The 14090-nt window shown below is 39.6% G+C and overlaps 1 protein-coding gene across 2 annotated transcripts in view; it reads left to right on the plus strand.

The window, feature by feature from the left end:
- The window catches only part of LOC148012189 (uncharacterized), a 78750-nt gene extending 74881 nt beyond the window's left edge, over nt 1-3869 (plus strand). The window contains exons 8-9 of one of the 2 annotated variants that reach the window (XM_087668955.1): nt 3422-3593; nt 3690-3869. In XM_087668955.1, the coding sequence (XP_087525081.1) occupies nt 3422-3593; nt 3690-3781 (264 nt within the window). In that variant the 3' untranslated portion in view covers nt 3782-3869. The remainder of the gene's footprint in view (nt 1-3421; nt 3594-3689) is intronic. The other variant, XM_087668956.1, reaches the window with a different exon arrangement.
- Nucleotides 3870-14090: the final 10221 nt, after the last annotated feature.

A 14090-nucleotide genomic window follows, 5' to 3' on the forward strand; every position in this document is an offset into this window, starting at 1 on the left:
ACCACAAAGATCCGTAGATACAAGCTCCATGGGTGAAGTAGACTGCCTCGAAGCTTTGTCGGGAATCGCATCCCGATGCAATTTCCCACGAATGCAAGAGACACATGGCTGATGGCTCACCACTATATCTGGCAAACCTCGGACAAATAATCCTCGTGACGCCTTCTGAAGGTACTCATAGTTCAAGTGGCCAAACTGAGCATGCCATAGCTCGGACTGTGTTTGAGAGATAAGAAGAAGAGAGGTAAGAGTTGTAGAAGACTTCAATGTGTAGATGCCATTCTCCTCATAACCTGCAGAGAGAACCTTCCTCGATTCACGATCAAGGACTCAAATAGTATCACTGTCAAACTTCACCAAGAGGCCAAGAGCACAAATCTTATGGACTGAAAGCAAATGATACCCCAAGCCTGCAGGGCACATGCAACACCTTGGAAGTGTGGGTACCACCACATCCATCTGGAAGAAGTTGCATCTCATCCTGCGTGCAGCAATAGACACAGAAGAGCTTGCAAATGGGCAACACCATTGGAAGAAGGAGTCATGTGCCATGAGGCACCATTGTCCACAATCCACTCTCAAGCTTGGGGAGTTGTCATCGCAGCATCAGAAGTCTTCGGTGTAGAGTCCTCAAGGATTGCTAAGTGTAGAAAAGTAGCTGATGAGGGTGCAGCCATCGCTCCAGAATCCTTCGTGTCCTTATTCTTGGTATCCTCTTTGTCTTTGTCAGGGAAATCCTTTTTCCAATGACCGGTCTTACCACACATATGGCAAGTCGATTCCTTCTCCTTGTCCTTCTTGGATTTGTTGTTCTCCTCCTTTTGGTCCTTCCCCTTCTTCTGAGAAGCTTGACCAACCAATGCCTCCGATTTGGAAGCATTCTGTCCCTTCAACTGTTCCTCTTGGTCCAAGACCATAGGAACCAACTCTTCCCACCGAAGAGTCAACTCTTGCCCTGAAGCTATAAGAGTGGAATAAAAAGTACTGAATCGTGGCGGTAACTGAGACAACAAAGTGATCGCTATGTCTTCGGAGGAAATAGGCTTCCTCGCATTTTGAACCTACATCTAAAGCTGCCGAAGCTTGTTGATGTATTCCTGAAGCGAAGAAGACTTATTCACGGACAAGGTCCGCAACTGCATCTCCAAAGAAACCCTCTTCACGAGGGTCATCCGGTTGTACATCTGATCGAGCTCTAGCCATATCTCGTGAGCCACCGTCAAGTGCTCGATGTGAGCTATCACGACTGTAGTGCAAGACAGAAAAAGAAAAGAACGAATCTTGGCATTTAGTTTGTCCCAACGAGACTGGGCCTTGGTCAACTCCGCATGAGCATTGGAAGAGAGTTTGGACTCATCTAGCACCGAGGGCAAGACAGAAAAAGAAAATAACGAATCTTGGCATTTAGTTTTTCCCAATGAGACTGGGCCTTGGTCAACTCCGCATGAGCATTGGAAGAGAGTTTGGACTCATCTAGCACCGAGGGCCGGTTGATCTCCTCCAACACAAGCTCCTCCAAATCATAAGACTCCAAGATGGCCAACATTATCACCCGCCAGATGCAGTAATTGTCACCATCAAGCTTTTGATCCGATGGAAGAGCCGGTAGGACAGGTACCTTCTTGTCCATGATCGCCTGGAACTCCAAATCAGCCTTTGTAGACATGTTCACCTGCAATGCCTACACAAATGTAAAAGTATCCCCCTCTGACTGCGTAAACGCAGTCTGTTAGGGCTTTTTTTGTTGCTGTTTGAACCTTCTTCACCCATCAGAAGTGATGAAAAGGTAAAATTTGCAATGGAAGACCTAAAGCGCAGCCTTCCACCCCTTCAAACAACAAAAACCTGTAGCAAATTCATCGGTTAGACTCCTTTTCCACACGCCATGCTCGCTTCAGCCTTGATTTGATGCACAACCCTCCCACTCGCCCTCAAATGCTAGAAATGCAGCCTTTTGTCTCAAAGGCCCAATCCAACCACAGTGATAATGGCTAAGTAGGCAAGGGAGAGCGCCTCCGAAGTTGGTCCTCCAAATTTGACTAGATCAATCTATAACCTTGAGGTATTTAGAAGTATTGGCAAATACAATGGAAAGAATAAACCATTGCTTGACCTGGAATAACAGCATCTTGGATAGTCTTCAAGGTAAAGACTCTCTTGCCATGATGCAATCAAGTGGGTAAGGAGAAAATGCTTTGAAGTGGTTGGATCAAATTCAGAATATTCCATCACAAGGATTGGAGAGTAGTGCACCCATGCGAAATGCCAATATCTTCTATAAAGAACCTTGCAGTATCTATCGAAGGGTGATGTTGAATATAGGAAGATTGCAAGAGGGCATAAGGCTATCATATGAATTTTGATATCCAACAAGAGCACCCAAGTGATTATTTGAGCCACTTTTAATCTCACATGGAGAGACAAACCTTGGGACTTCCAATACATAAACTTATCATGAATATGTGAAGACATCTAAAACAGATACTCGTGACACTCGCAATTAGCGTGCTCGTTGGCGAGGAGTTCAAGTAGGTGGTAGCAGGGGCATGGTCATTCGACGCCCTCCAACATCGAGGAGGGGTGGTTTGAGTGGCTTGCAGACATATGTAAGGCAGGGCTCTAGTAGCTCACATTTTGTGCCTCATGATGACAACCCCCCCCTTGCCTACAGAGCCGCCACCTAGGGAGCCATCATTGATGACGATGGTAACCTCATCAATAAGGATGAGTATGAGTGTATCTCATCATCCGATGCCGAGGGGTCATCTTCAAACTCTCTTGATGAGCACTCAAATGGTTCTTATAATGATGATGATGATGATAGTGATGCCTCATCATAGATTCATAGGTCTCTCTCTTTTGTATCTACTACCATTGTATCCACATGCATGATGCCACTGTGATACATTGGATTGTAGTTGTATCGCATGTTTTGTGCAGCCCATGTGACCGCGATGGTCATCCTCATGTATTCATATTATTTTGTAATGAAATGACTATTTTCACTTTAAACATGTATTTTATTGTTTAATGGTTTTTGTTATTTAAAAAAGCATCTTAAATTTTTTTTCGTACTAATATCGTATTGTACCTTATAAAATCATAAGGTACCATTTAGTACCATATTTTATCATAGGATACCATATTGTACCTTTCATACCTGACAACTATGCTAATAGGTCTTTATGGAAATACTTGTTCTTGAAAATTTCCATGGTAATTATACTTTTCTCCCCATTCAGATTAACATCTTTTAGTACTTGCACTAAGCTTATAAATATCAATGCTCTTGCATAATTCATTTTGAAAATTTTACACAAAGTAACATTGTCTATTGCATTTGTCAAGATATAGAAAATGTAATCGTCTCTTGCTTTAGCTACTCCTCATCAAGCTCACTTGCAAATTCAAATTTACTCAGGGTTCAAAGGATTGTTCAAGTTATCTCATGAAAATAACGGTGGATGCTTTTGTATTGAAGGAGTTGTGGGAATCTTGTATGAGCTTTGAGGTTTGGTATCGTACACAAGCAAATGAAGATTGGTTTGGTGTTGGAGTTGCTCCCACTGTAATGTTAATATCTAGAAAACAAGGTTACTATTAAGCTTATTATGTTTCTTACTCTATGTCTATGTCAACAATAATTATGTAAAATCATAGTTTTCATTGTTTCAAGTAATGGCATGTAGGTATCAATGGCTGGATTGATGTGCTTGGCCGAGACAAGGAACTTGTGGGGGCTTTGAATGTATCCGTGAAACTTCTTGATTGGGAGAGTTAACTAGAAAAGTGACCACAATAACTTCTATTCCAAAGACAAATTCATATTGGATCGAAACTTACACCTCTCTCTCTCTCTTTCTCTCTCTCTCTCTCATAGTTTTCATTGTTTCAAGTAATTGCATGTAGGTATCAATGGTTGGATTGATCTGCTCAGTCGAGACAAGGAACTTGTGGGGGCTTTGAATGTATCTGTGAAACTTCTTGATTGGGAGAGTTAACTAGAAAAGTGGCCATAATAACTTATGTTCTAGAGACAAATTCATATTGGATCGAAACTTACACCTCTCTCTCTCTCTCTCTCTACATAAACAACAATGCAGAAAGGATATATATATATATGTATATATATCCACATAAGAAACAATGTACAAAGGAAAGAGAAAAAGAAGGAGAAAGGGGCTTAGCTTGAGGCTCGAAGTTGTTTGAGATGAGGACATCTTGATTTTCGTAAGGGGAAGAGGATGTAATCTACCAAGTTTTGTGTCACAGAAATTACAAATAATCTTGATTTTAGTATAATCGATAAAGGTAGTTTCAAAAGTTCATCATGATTTGTCTATAACCATTCTAATAATAGTAAATTACCATTGAATCATGATTAGTTAGAAGATATTCTAATAAACATAATTAATGGGGTTAGCTAGCCTTAGCTAAATAAATTAAAATTAGTACATAAGTTCATAAATGGAGTAGGCAGTTGCTAATGTTAGTAGGTTAGTAGTAGTTAGTACATTAATTAGATAAGTTAGTTAAGTGAGCTAAGTAATTAATAAGTGATTAAAAAGTTAGTATTAATTAACTAAATTAAAATAACAAAAATGATAATAAGTTGATAAGTAAAGAATAAGGGGAGGGGAGGGTGGCATGATGGGTCGTTAGATCCACTCTTCTCTAACCCAATCTTGTGGTTTTCCACCCAACCATTTGAGCTTAGCCTATTTCCTTCAGTGGGTGACTAGATCCTCCCCTCCACCTCATCATTGCTATTTCCCTCCACTCGATAAGATATAGAGAGGAAGGGAGATGTTAGATGATTGTGAGATGATATATCTAGACGAATGTAGTGGAGAGAGATTTATATTACGACTGAGGTTGATAATAAGTGATAGCTCAATTCTTAGTAAGGCTAATATAAGGAGAGAGTCAAATTACTAGGTAAATTAATATAGGAAAAGAGAGTTCAGTTACTACTAAGGTTAATGTAGAGAGAGAAGATAACTTAGGGAGAAGATAGTAAGATAAATGATGTGTGATATATATAGATGCCAATCGGTAGGAGGAATGATAAAGGAAGAGGGGTGAGGTCTCCTTAGGGAGAGTCAATCAATTAGTATATGGGATGACATGTACTACTATATGCTCCATATGGCATGCTAGTTTGGGGAAAAATGGATGAGGTTGTGCTAAATTGGAAAAAGAATTAGAAAATGAGATCAATATACCTTATAATAAAAGTTAGGGTTATGTAGAGGAAGATGTTAGTAGTATAAATAGGGGATTGTTAAAAGGTAGTGAGTGAGAGAGAGGAGTTAGAGGAAGGAAGTGTAATAAGAAGAGAGACAAAGTAAACAGTGAGAGAAGATGAAGAAAAATAACACCTCCATGCTTATCATCATAATCATCCATCCATCATCAATTATTTCTCTTGACAATGCCTACTATCGTCATCATTACCAACACTAAGTGGACCTTGTATTATAGCTCAAGAGAACATGGGGAGAAAGAAGAGGCCACTTATTGATTTGGGTAGAGTGCAACAATGGAAACAAGGAAGAATGTAGTGAGCACCTCCCCTGAAACACTCCAGTCATGGTAATCCATATCATGTATTTAGTTAAGATTAGAAAATTAGATGAGTCTATCTAATCAAATGGTTATATAATACACTACTTTGTCATGATATTACTCATGTAGTTGGGTTTTCTCAAAGCGAAGTACTATTTTGAAAGAAAACGTTTTGTGCCTTGGTATTGCTACTTTCAATGTGATTGAGAAATAATCAAGGGCCAAGCCAAATTGGAATGAAGATGTAGGACAAAGCACCTTAATATGCCAAAGAATCTTGGGCTTGAATAAATATTGTGGTGCTAACTTAGGTGTTAAGAGTTTAATATATTATCTTTGGAGCCAAACATAGAATGCATTACATATCAATGATCCTCCAAGGAAGGCACACAAACATTGAAGGCATCCTCCAAGATAAAAATATAAGGAATCCCCATGATTTTTAGTTTACAAATAGATGGGAAAATGTCTTATTTATAATAGGTGACGAGTTTTAAAAATTAGGTGAATGTTGTAAACAATCCTTAGTTTTGAGCAATTTTGGACAAAATTTAAGTTGAAATATATATGTTTTTGCATGTACGGGCTATCTTTCAAGTTTTTAATCCTAAAACTCTAGCCCTTGGACTTAGAAAAGCCTCCTAAAAAATAGGCATTGGGCTAAATTCACACGTAATTTTTACTTTGGTGTCCTCGGGTCTTTGAATATTTTTTATCTTCAATTGTACATGTTTTAACTACCTATGTGACATGTGGTGCTTCTAAAATAAATCATGTTGGGACTTGAACCACATGCTCACTCATTATATTGAAATGGAAAAAAATTCAATTTGAGAACAATGCCATGCAAAACAAACATTCAATGCTCCATGAAAAAATTATGCATGCTATTTGAAAATTGTGTCTAGTCTACCTAAATTGTACCATGCCTTATGCAATATACAACACATTGTTCATTGATCAAATCGGAGTCCTTTACACTTTGAATTTCATCTCTCTATAAAAAGAGTTGGCCATTGCTCTACCATTCACATTACTCTCATGATAAAAGATGGTCCTTAATATTGACCAGAAGAAATTATCCAAGCTCATAATTGTCGCCATCATTCGTAATCCTCATACTCATCCAATATCCTCACTCACTTCGTAGTGGAAGCCTATTCCAAATGTGAGTGCAAGAATGTACATACACAATGATAGGTGCTCTCTCAAGTAAATGTGCATTTAATTACAAATACCTATTGGGGGACCTCATGCAATACAAGTACTTAACCATGATGCATTAATGCATTGACCCATCCCATAGCATGGAAGTAACTATAAGAACTAGGGAGATGATGTCCACATGTTGTAAATGGCAATATATAATCTTGAATCTAAATTTGGTGGTGTGCAACATCAAAAGTAAAAAATCATACCTAATCTCACACAAGACAACTAAGACCAAAATCCTAGCTATGATGTGCAGTCTTGGGTGTTTTTGAGTTTGGTGAAAACACATAATATATCTAGTCCTTCCTCTAAGCTATACACATTCATGCTTAACTGAAAACTTCATAAAAACACAAAACATCAATTGATCAATCATTAACTCTAGAGAACTATCCATAAGCTTACCAAAGAACTCAATGTCCAACCAAAACATCTCTATATAGACACTCTCAAATAACTCCTTGGGCAAGCAAAAGTAATCATTGCAACCATCATTAGAATTATTATAACCAAACATCAAATTTTATAAATTCAAAATCCTAGAAAATGATTCATACAATTGTAAAATACATCACCCAAGATATTTCCTAAGTTCCTCCCATCCATCTTAGGAGAAAACATGACAATCTCTAAGCCATTAAATAAGATCTCAACCCCATCATTGTTGCTAAACTCAAACTCAACAAAAAATTCATCTAAAAAATTTAAAAAAACTTCATGGAGGGATGTTAGGCAAGGGTCTCCCATCTCAACAACACAATCAATCGCATAATCAACTATAATAAACTAAGTCACTTCTAGACTCACAACAACACAAGAGCCAAACATATCAACAAGACATGGGGTCACTCAAAGACACCCATCCAACTCACACAACTCCTCAACAAAAAAGATGAGTCCAATGAATCTATAACATTCAAAGAGTGTTCAAAACCATCCATAGTACCCTCACAAACAAACTTCAACAAGGGACTCACCACAACAAGCTAAAGAGGCTTACTACTGACTGCATTGGCTTTATTAGAAACAACATCGTCAGAAGGCAATACTTTTAAGCCCAAAACCTCATTCCAAAACCATCAACAACATTCTTAAAATACCTAGACTCGACACAAGTCTTAGCACTAAGATCATCATTATAGGACAACAAAGGATCACAATTACTACTAGGGCCAAAATTCAAACCCACCCTTTTTTGGAAATCCAAAATATTTAAATAATCACTTCTAGTAGCATCAAACCTATCCTCCAAAACAACTTGGCCACTATTGCTAGCAATGCACTCAAAGTTTTTAAAGCTCTCAAAACAATTCAATGTGTCTTGGTGCTCTCTTCCTGCGCTCACCACCCCCCCCCCCCCCCCCCCCCCCCCCCCCAAAAAAAAAGAAAAAAGACATATGGTCAAAAGATAACTCAATTTTAGAAATATCCTCATTCCTCATGGCAAGATAGGAAACATCAAGATCTAAGCTAGAATCAAAGAACTCATATTAGACTCCCTTTCTTATCGGGTTTTGATAGAGTAGCTCCAGTCTCTCCCGTAGAAAGATAGTGTGTTATAGCAGCATACCAGGAGGGAATAGACGCCGTATCAATCTTAAACAATGTTTCCGTGTCACTTCCTTCAGGCATGACCTCTTTTGGCTCTCCGAAATCTACAAGACACTCGACAATGCCCTGAAGCTTTGACGGCTTGCTCTTAATCTCGTAATCAAACTCCTGCAAAGTGATTAACCACTTTGCTAAACAATCAGGGAGCTATAACTTATTCAACAACAATCGAAGCCCTTCTGCCTTCGTATAAAAAACCACCCTCTCATAAAGAATGCAGTGCCTGAACTTCTTGGTCGCAAACCATCGCAAGGCACAACTTCTCCATATAGGTGTAGTTAATTTCCGATATGCCCAACTTCTGACTAGCAAAAGCTATCGGATGGTACCACTTTTCCTCCCAAATTTGGGCAAAACAGCATCGGTTGATACTATACATAGTTGTTGTTGAAAATATATAGAACATTTCACCCCTTTTTGGTGCTTTTGAAACAGGTGCTTTGGCAAGCTCCTACTTTACATAGTCAAAAGATACTTTGCAAGCATCACTCCATGAAAACTGACAATTAAAGGACAATAGGTTTGTCAATGGCCATGTTCTTTCTGCCAAGGCATTAATGAACCTTTGATAATACCCTACCGATGACAGAAAGCTATGCATTTTCTTTGGAGTATGCGGTGGACTCATCGTGACTATGACCTTGATCTTTTTAGGATAAATCGCAATCCCTACGGAAGTGACCACATGGCCTAACAAGAGCCCATAAGGGACTCCGAAGATGCACTTCCGTGGGTTGAGAGCTATGCAGAATTGTCTGCAACGCTCAAAACACTTCCGTAAGATAATTTACTGTCTACCCCTTACGGTGGTGGCTGCCCCCAGATCATCAATGAATACTTTCAATTCCTCGAGGGAAACGTCACCAAAGGTCTTGTTAGTTGTTCTTTGCCACGAACCTGGTGTACTACATAACCCAAATGCCATCACATGGTACACGAAGGTACCGAAGATAGTAATAAACATCGTTTTTAGCTTGTCTTGCTCAACAATCGCCATTTAGTCATACCCTGCAAAGCAGTCCATAAACGAATAGATTTCCCTACCTGCTAATTGATCCAAAATTTGGTCAATAAATGGCAATGGGTAGTAATCTTTAACAATTTTCTTGTCCAACTCTTTAAAATCTATGCAAAGCCGGATCTAATTATTATTATTCTTCCTAATCACAACTGGTGAGCACCATTCAGTATGCTAAATAGGGAAGATCAAACCTGCTTTTCACAACTTCTGTAGTTCTCGAACAACCCGTCTCTTAATTCAAAAGGCATACACCTTACTTTCTAACGTATAGGGTGGGTACCTTCCTTTACAGGAATAGTATGCACAGCTAGACTGGGAGGAATACCCCTAAGTTCGTCATAGCTCCAAGCAAAGATGTTGCAGAACTCATGAATCAGGGACACATAGTCCTCTCTCTCTTCCAAATTGAGCATAGAACCCAATTTGATTGACCGCGAATCATTAGGCATACCAAGGTCTAGCTCAATAACATCCACGTCTCTTATTCGATCACGAGGCTCTATCGGCTCATTTAAGGTTATCTGATAAATATCCTATGTAGTGGACCCTTCCTTAGATCCATCACTCGATGATGTCTCACTATTAGATGGATCATCTATTGTTTCTAGTTTAGTGGAGGATAAAGGAGCTCTCTCACTGTGAGGAGACTCAAGGTAAGCATCTACTATTACACAATGGGCACCTTGACCTAGAATCACTCGACCAACAGATATATCGACTTGACAGTCTGTTCGTAAAATCCAGGCATAGCAAAACTCGATAGCTAGGACGTCTTGCAAACCTTATCACCCTAAAGTCTAGATAGCATTCCATGCTTGCAATAGTAACGTGGACTTTAGTGATGCAACCTTCCGATTGTCTTAGACTATGATTCACCATCCTAAGAAGTGTGGAGCTGTCTTTTTGAATTTTGAGACCCAGCCACTCCATCAAGTCTGAACTCATGACATTGACGGAGGATCCAGTGTCCAGGATAGCATGCTCCCCTAATATTCCATCCACATATGCTAGAACCCTAGGGCAATGCTTTTTAGCATGATCAAACCAATCTTCTCCTACTCTAGCTATGCCCAAAGGTTCTACTATATACCCGATACATAGGATTTTCTTAAATTCCTTGTGTACTCCTGGAGAAAGTTTAATCAATTGCAGGAGATTCACATCTGGTTTGACTTTCCAAAGAGAACTTGCTAGGTTAAAGTCATGGTAGTTAGCCAAAGTTCTCTTCTTGTGCCAAACCATTCTTTCCTTTGGTCTTTTGACCGCCGGATTTAGTGCCTCTTTTTTGACTTTTGTTTTCTTTCTTGGCACCTCTCTATCCTTCTCGGGATCCACTTTACCGTCAACAGGCCTTAGAGGTCCACCTTCCATATCCAGATTCAGGACTCACTTTTCCCTAGCATCCTGCTTAGGGTTTCCCTCGACAGGTTTTACAGTTTCTCTATCACCCTCTTTAATCTTTTGCCTTCTTGTTACGACTCGTAGATTAGAAGTTTTTGCATCATTGACACGTACAACCTCAATAAGGCTGACTCCACAGCCATAAGGCAACTCCTCTACAACAGCCTTTCCTTGTTGCAATATTTGTCTTGGTCCCTCATCTTGCTGGAGATTATTCCCTTGTGCACGATGATTAAGTGGACCAGGTTGTTTACTTCCTTGTTGGAGAGAACTGATCTTACTCCAACAGGTAGCAGCTAAGTGGCCAGACTTTCCACAAATGTCACATTTGACATTCGGGCAATTCCTAGGAAAATGTTGGCCACCACACTACTTACAGCTGAATCTTGAGGGGCCACCCTCTTTAGGGCCTCAACTCCCTATCAAATTCTATTGCTTCTTAAGGAAATTACCATCCAAAGCTATTTGTTGATACTATTCAAAGATCATATCGATATAGTGCTTCATCATGTTCTTAACTTCACCAAGGACATTAGAGGCACTCAACTCGTAGCCGCGATCGTCAGTTTGCCATCCCATGGGCCTAACCACTTGATTAGCGATTGGCCGTTGACCTACTAGGACAACATTAGAATTCATTGTTTGGCCCCTGACTAGCCATGGGCATAGCCATGCTAGGAGGAGCTGGTAACATAGGTAAATTCAGTGTGATCCCTCCTCTCCCATTCACGTTTGACATGGGATCCCCTTGACTCCCATTGGTCAAGGCCAAGTTATTACCATTCCAATTTATCCTTGCTGCATAAGTTGCTTGCAAGCGCGACTCTACTCCTTCTACTTGGGTAATAACATTGTCAATGTCGGCCAAAGTAACGCTACTCAGCTGCACCTAGATATGAAAATCCAATCCATGTAGGAAATATTGTAGCTGGGTAGCCGCTGAAATGGGGATATAAGTATTTAGTTTACGAAGAACTTGCTTTAATTTCTTGGCATAGGCCTGGACATTCTCATTTGGCTCTTGCCGTGTTACATTCAAGACATGCAACCAATATTGTCCACCCTTCTCAGGGGAAAACTCTCTACGGAAAGCCGTAAAGAATTGGGCATTGCTAGTTATGGTTCTGGCTTTGAGACTATGGTACCATACTGCCGCTCTTCCTTTTAACGTCATGTTAAAGAACATCATTAGGTGTCCTTCATCTTGTATTGGATAATTGAACATGAGTGTTTGAAAATCCTTAATGTGGAGTTCTCCATCTTATTCTGCTAACCCATGGAAAATGGGCAATGATGCTCCTAATGCCGAAAAATTTGGTGTCCCTACTAGAATTGCGATAGGTTGTGCCATGGCTATAACTGGATTGACAACAGGAGTTTGTGTAGGCAAAACTACACCCCCACTTGTTGTGGGCTGATTAATTGGAAAAGGGGAAGTACTAGGACTTCCACTCGCACTCGAAGAACTACTTGTAACACTTAGGTTACTAGAACCATTGCCACTTATGCAGAACAGGCTGCTCCTTTGAGGGGAATAATGACTTACGATCTCTAACCACCATCTAGCCCTCTCAACATGTTCTGCCTTTTGTATTTCAACTTGACGGTCCTTGTCAGAGGACATAAACCAACTATTTGGTCCCTAGAAACCCTAGATTTGAGAACCACCAATTGTTGGTGGCTCTTGGCAGACGCACCATTGATGGGACCTAAAATGGGCTGACACTAGCTAAGGCACTAGCCAAACCTCATGCTCTCAACAAACAATCCCACCACACCACACGGCCTCACGGGCCAGGAGCGTCTATTGAGTGATACACTATCCTAACACTAATCACTGCGCGTTTATAGTCTGTAATCCAATATGTATTCCCTTTTCCGTCTCCTCAGAGGGAGATTATACATATGATGGCAATAAATACCACACATTACACACACAAGGGCACCTCCCTGATGACTGATTGCCGCGGCCCTACTGCAGCTCTCCTACATCTTGGGGATTGGCCCCTCGATACACTGCTTCCACACATAGACACATTCGAAACACACTCCCCTCTTAGTGCCAATATATTTAATGTTCCAAGAATGCATTTATCCTCACTTATCCATCCCCTTTGACCCACCGTCTAGACCTACAGTCGGGTTGCTCACTCTCTCTATGTGGGTCAAGTCCTAGAGAAACCAAGTGCTATGCATCCAAGAGCTTGTAATTGATACCATTTAACGATGCTTGATGCAAATATGTATATGATTAAGTGCTCAAATAATTGAAAGAACAACCTTGTGCATTGTGCAAATCCATTCTTTTCATGTTTCTATACACTAATGCGTAATTATTGTGACGAGAGAAAACACAGAGCCTTACACTCGTGCTATACTTTCCTTTATTTAATTTAATGTCATCCTATATGAATAATGCAACGAATAAATCGGATTTTATATTATATTTCAGCACTCAAACTTCCCTCCCTCCCTACCCTTTTAGGTTTTGCCTCGTTGCATGGATAAAGGGGTGATTTTATGTGTATTTCGCACGAAATAAGTAGTAAATACTCACAAAAATATATAAATGGGGATAACTTGATTCAAAACCTCATGCTTTATCCTCATTATACACTCATAGACACATCCATAATTTTTCATAATTTTCCTCATCCATTCCCTATTTTTTTCCCTTTTAAAGAGCAAATTTCTCTATTTTTCCTTATTTTTCCATATTTTTATAATTAAAATGGAAGAAAATTAGCATTATTTCAGAGCTATGGCTCTTGTAAACATGCAGATTTTATTGGTGTTTTGTTTTATGCTTTTTCGATTTTAAGCCTAAAAATCCCATTTTTACTCTAAAAACCATACTTTTCGGGTTTTTTTCATTTGTTTCTCATACTTTAAGTGTATATTTTCTGAGTTTTTTATTATGAAAGACTAAAACCAACAACAAACAACATGTCCATCAATTTTCAGCCCATATGAACATTTCTAACCTCATCAAATGCAAAAAAAGGGCCATTTTCTTTGTAAAAATATCATTACCGTGTATTTTTTATTATTTCGAGTTTTGAAACTTGTTGCGGGTCTACAAATCAAGGTCTATTTGATGCTCAGCCCGCCTCCACACTGCCATCTTCAACCCACCTTTGATTTAGAAGCAATTCGGTATCATGCCGAACAAGCATTCACAAACTGGGCTTCATTCTTCTTCACACACAGGAACAACCCCTTGCAAGAGAGAGAGGGAGGAGAGAGAAATACTAAAAAATGAGATTTTTAAATCCTC

Source organism: Lygodium microphyllum, chromosome 27 (genome assembly GCF_053477565.2).
Source record: "Lygodium microphyllum isolate KBCC chromosome 27, Lygodium_microphyllum_v1.1.10, whole genome shotgun sequence".
NCBI lineage: Eukaryota > Viridiplantae > Streptophyta > Polypodiopsida > Schizaeales > Lygodiaceae > Lygodium > Lygodium microphyllum.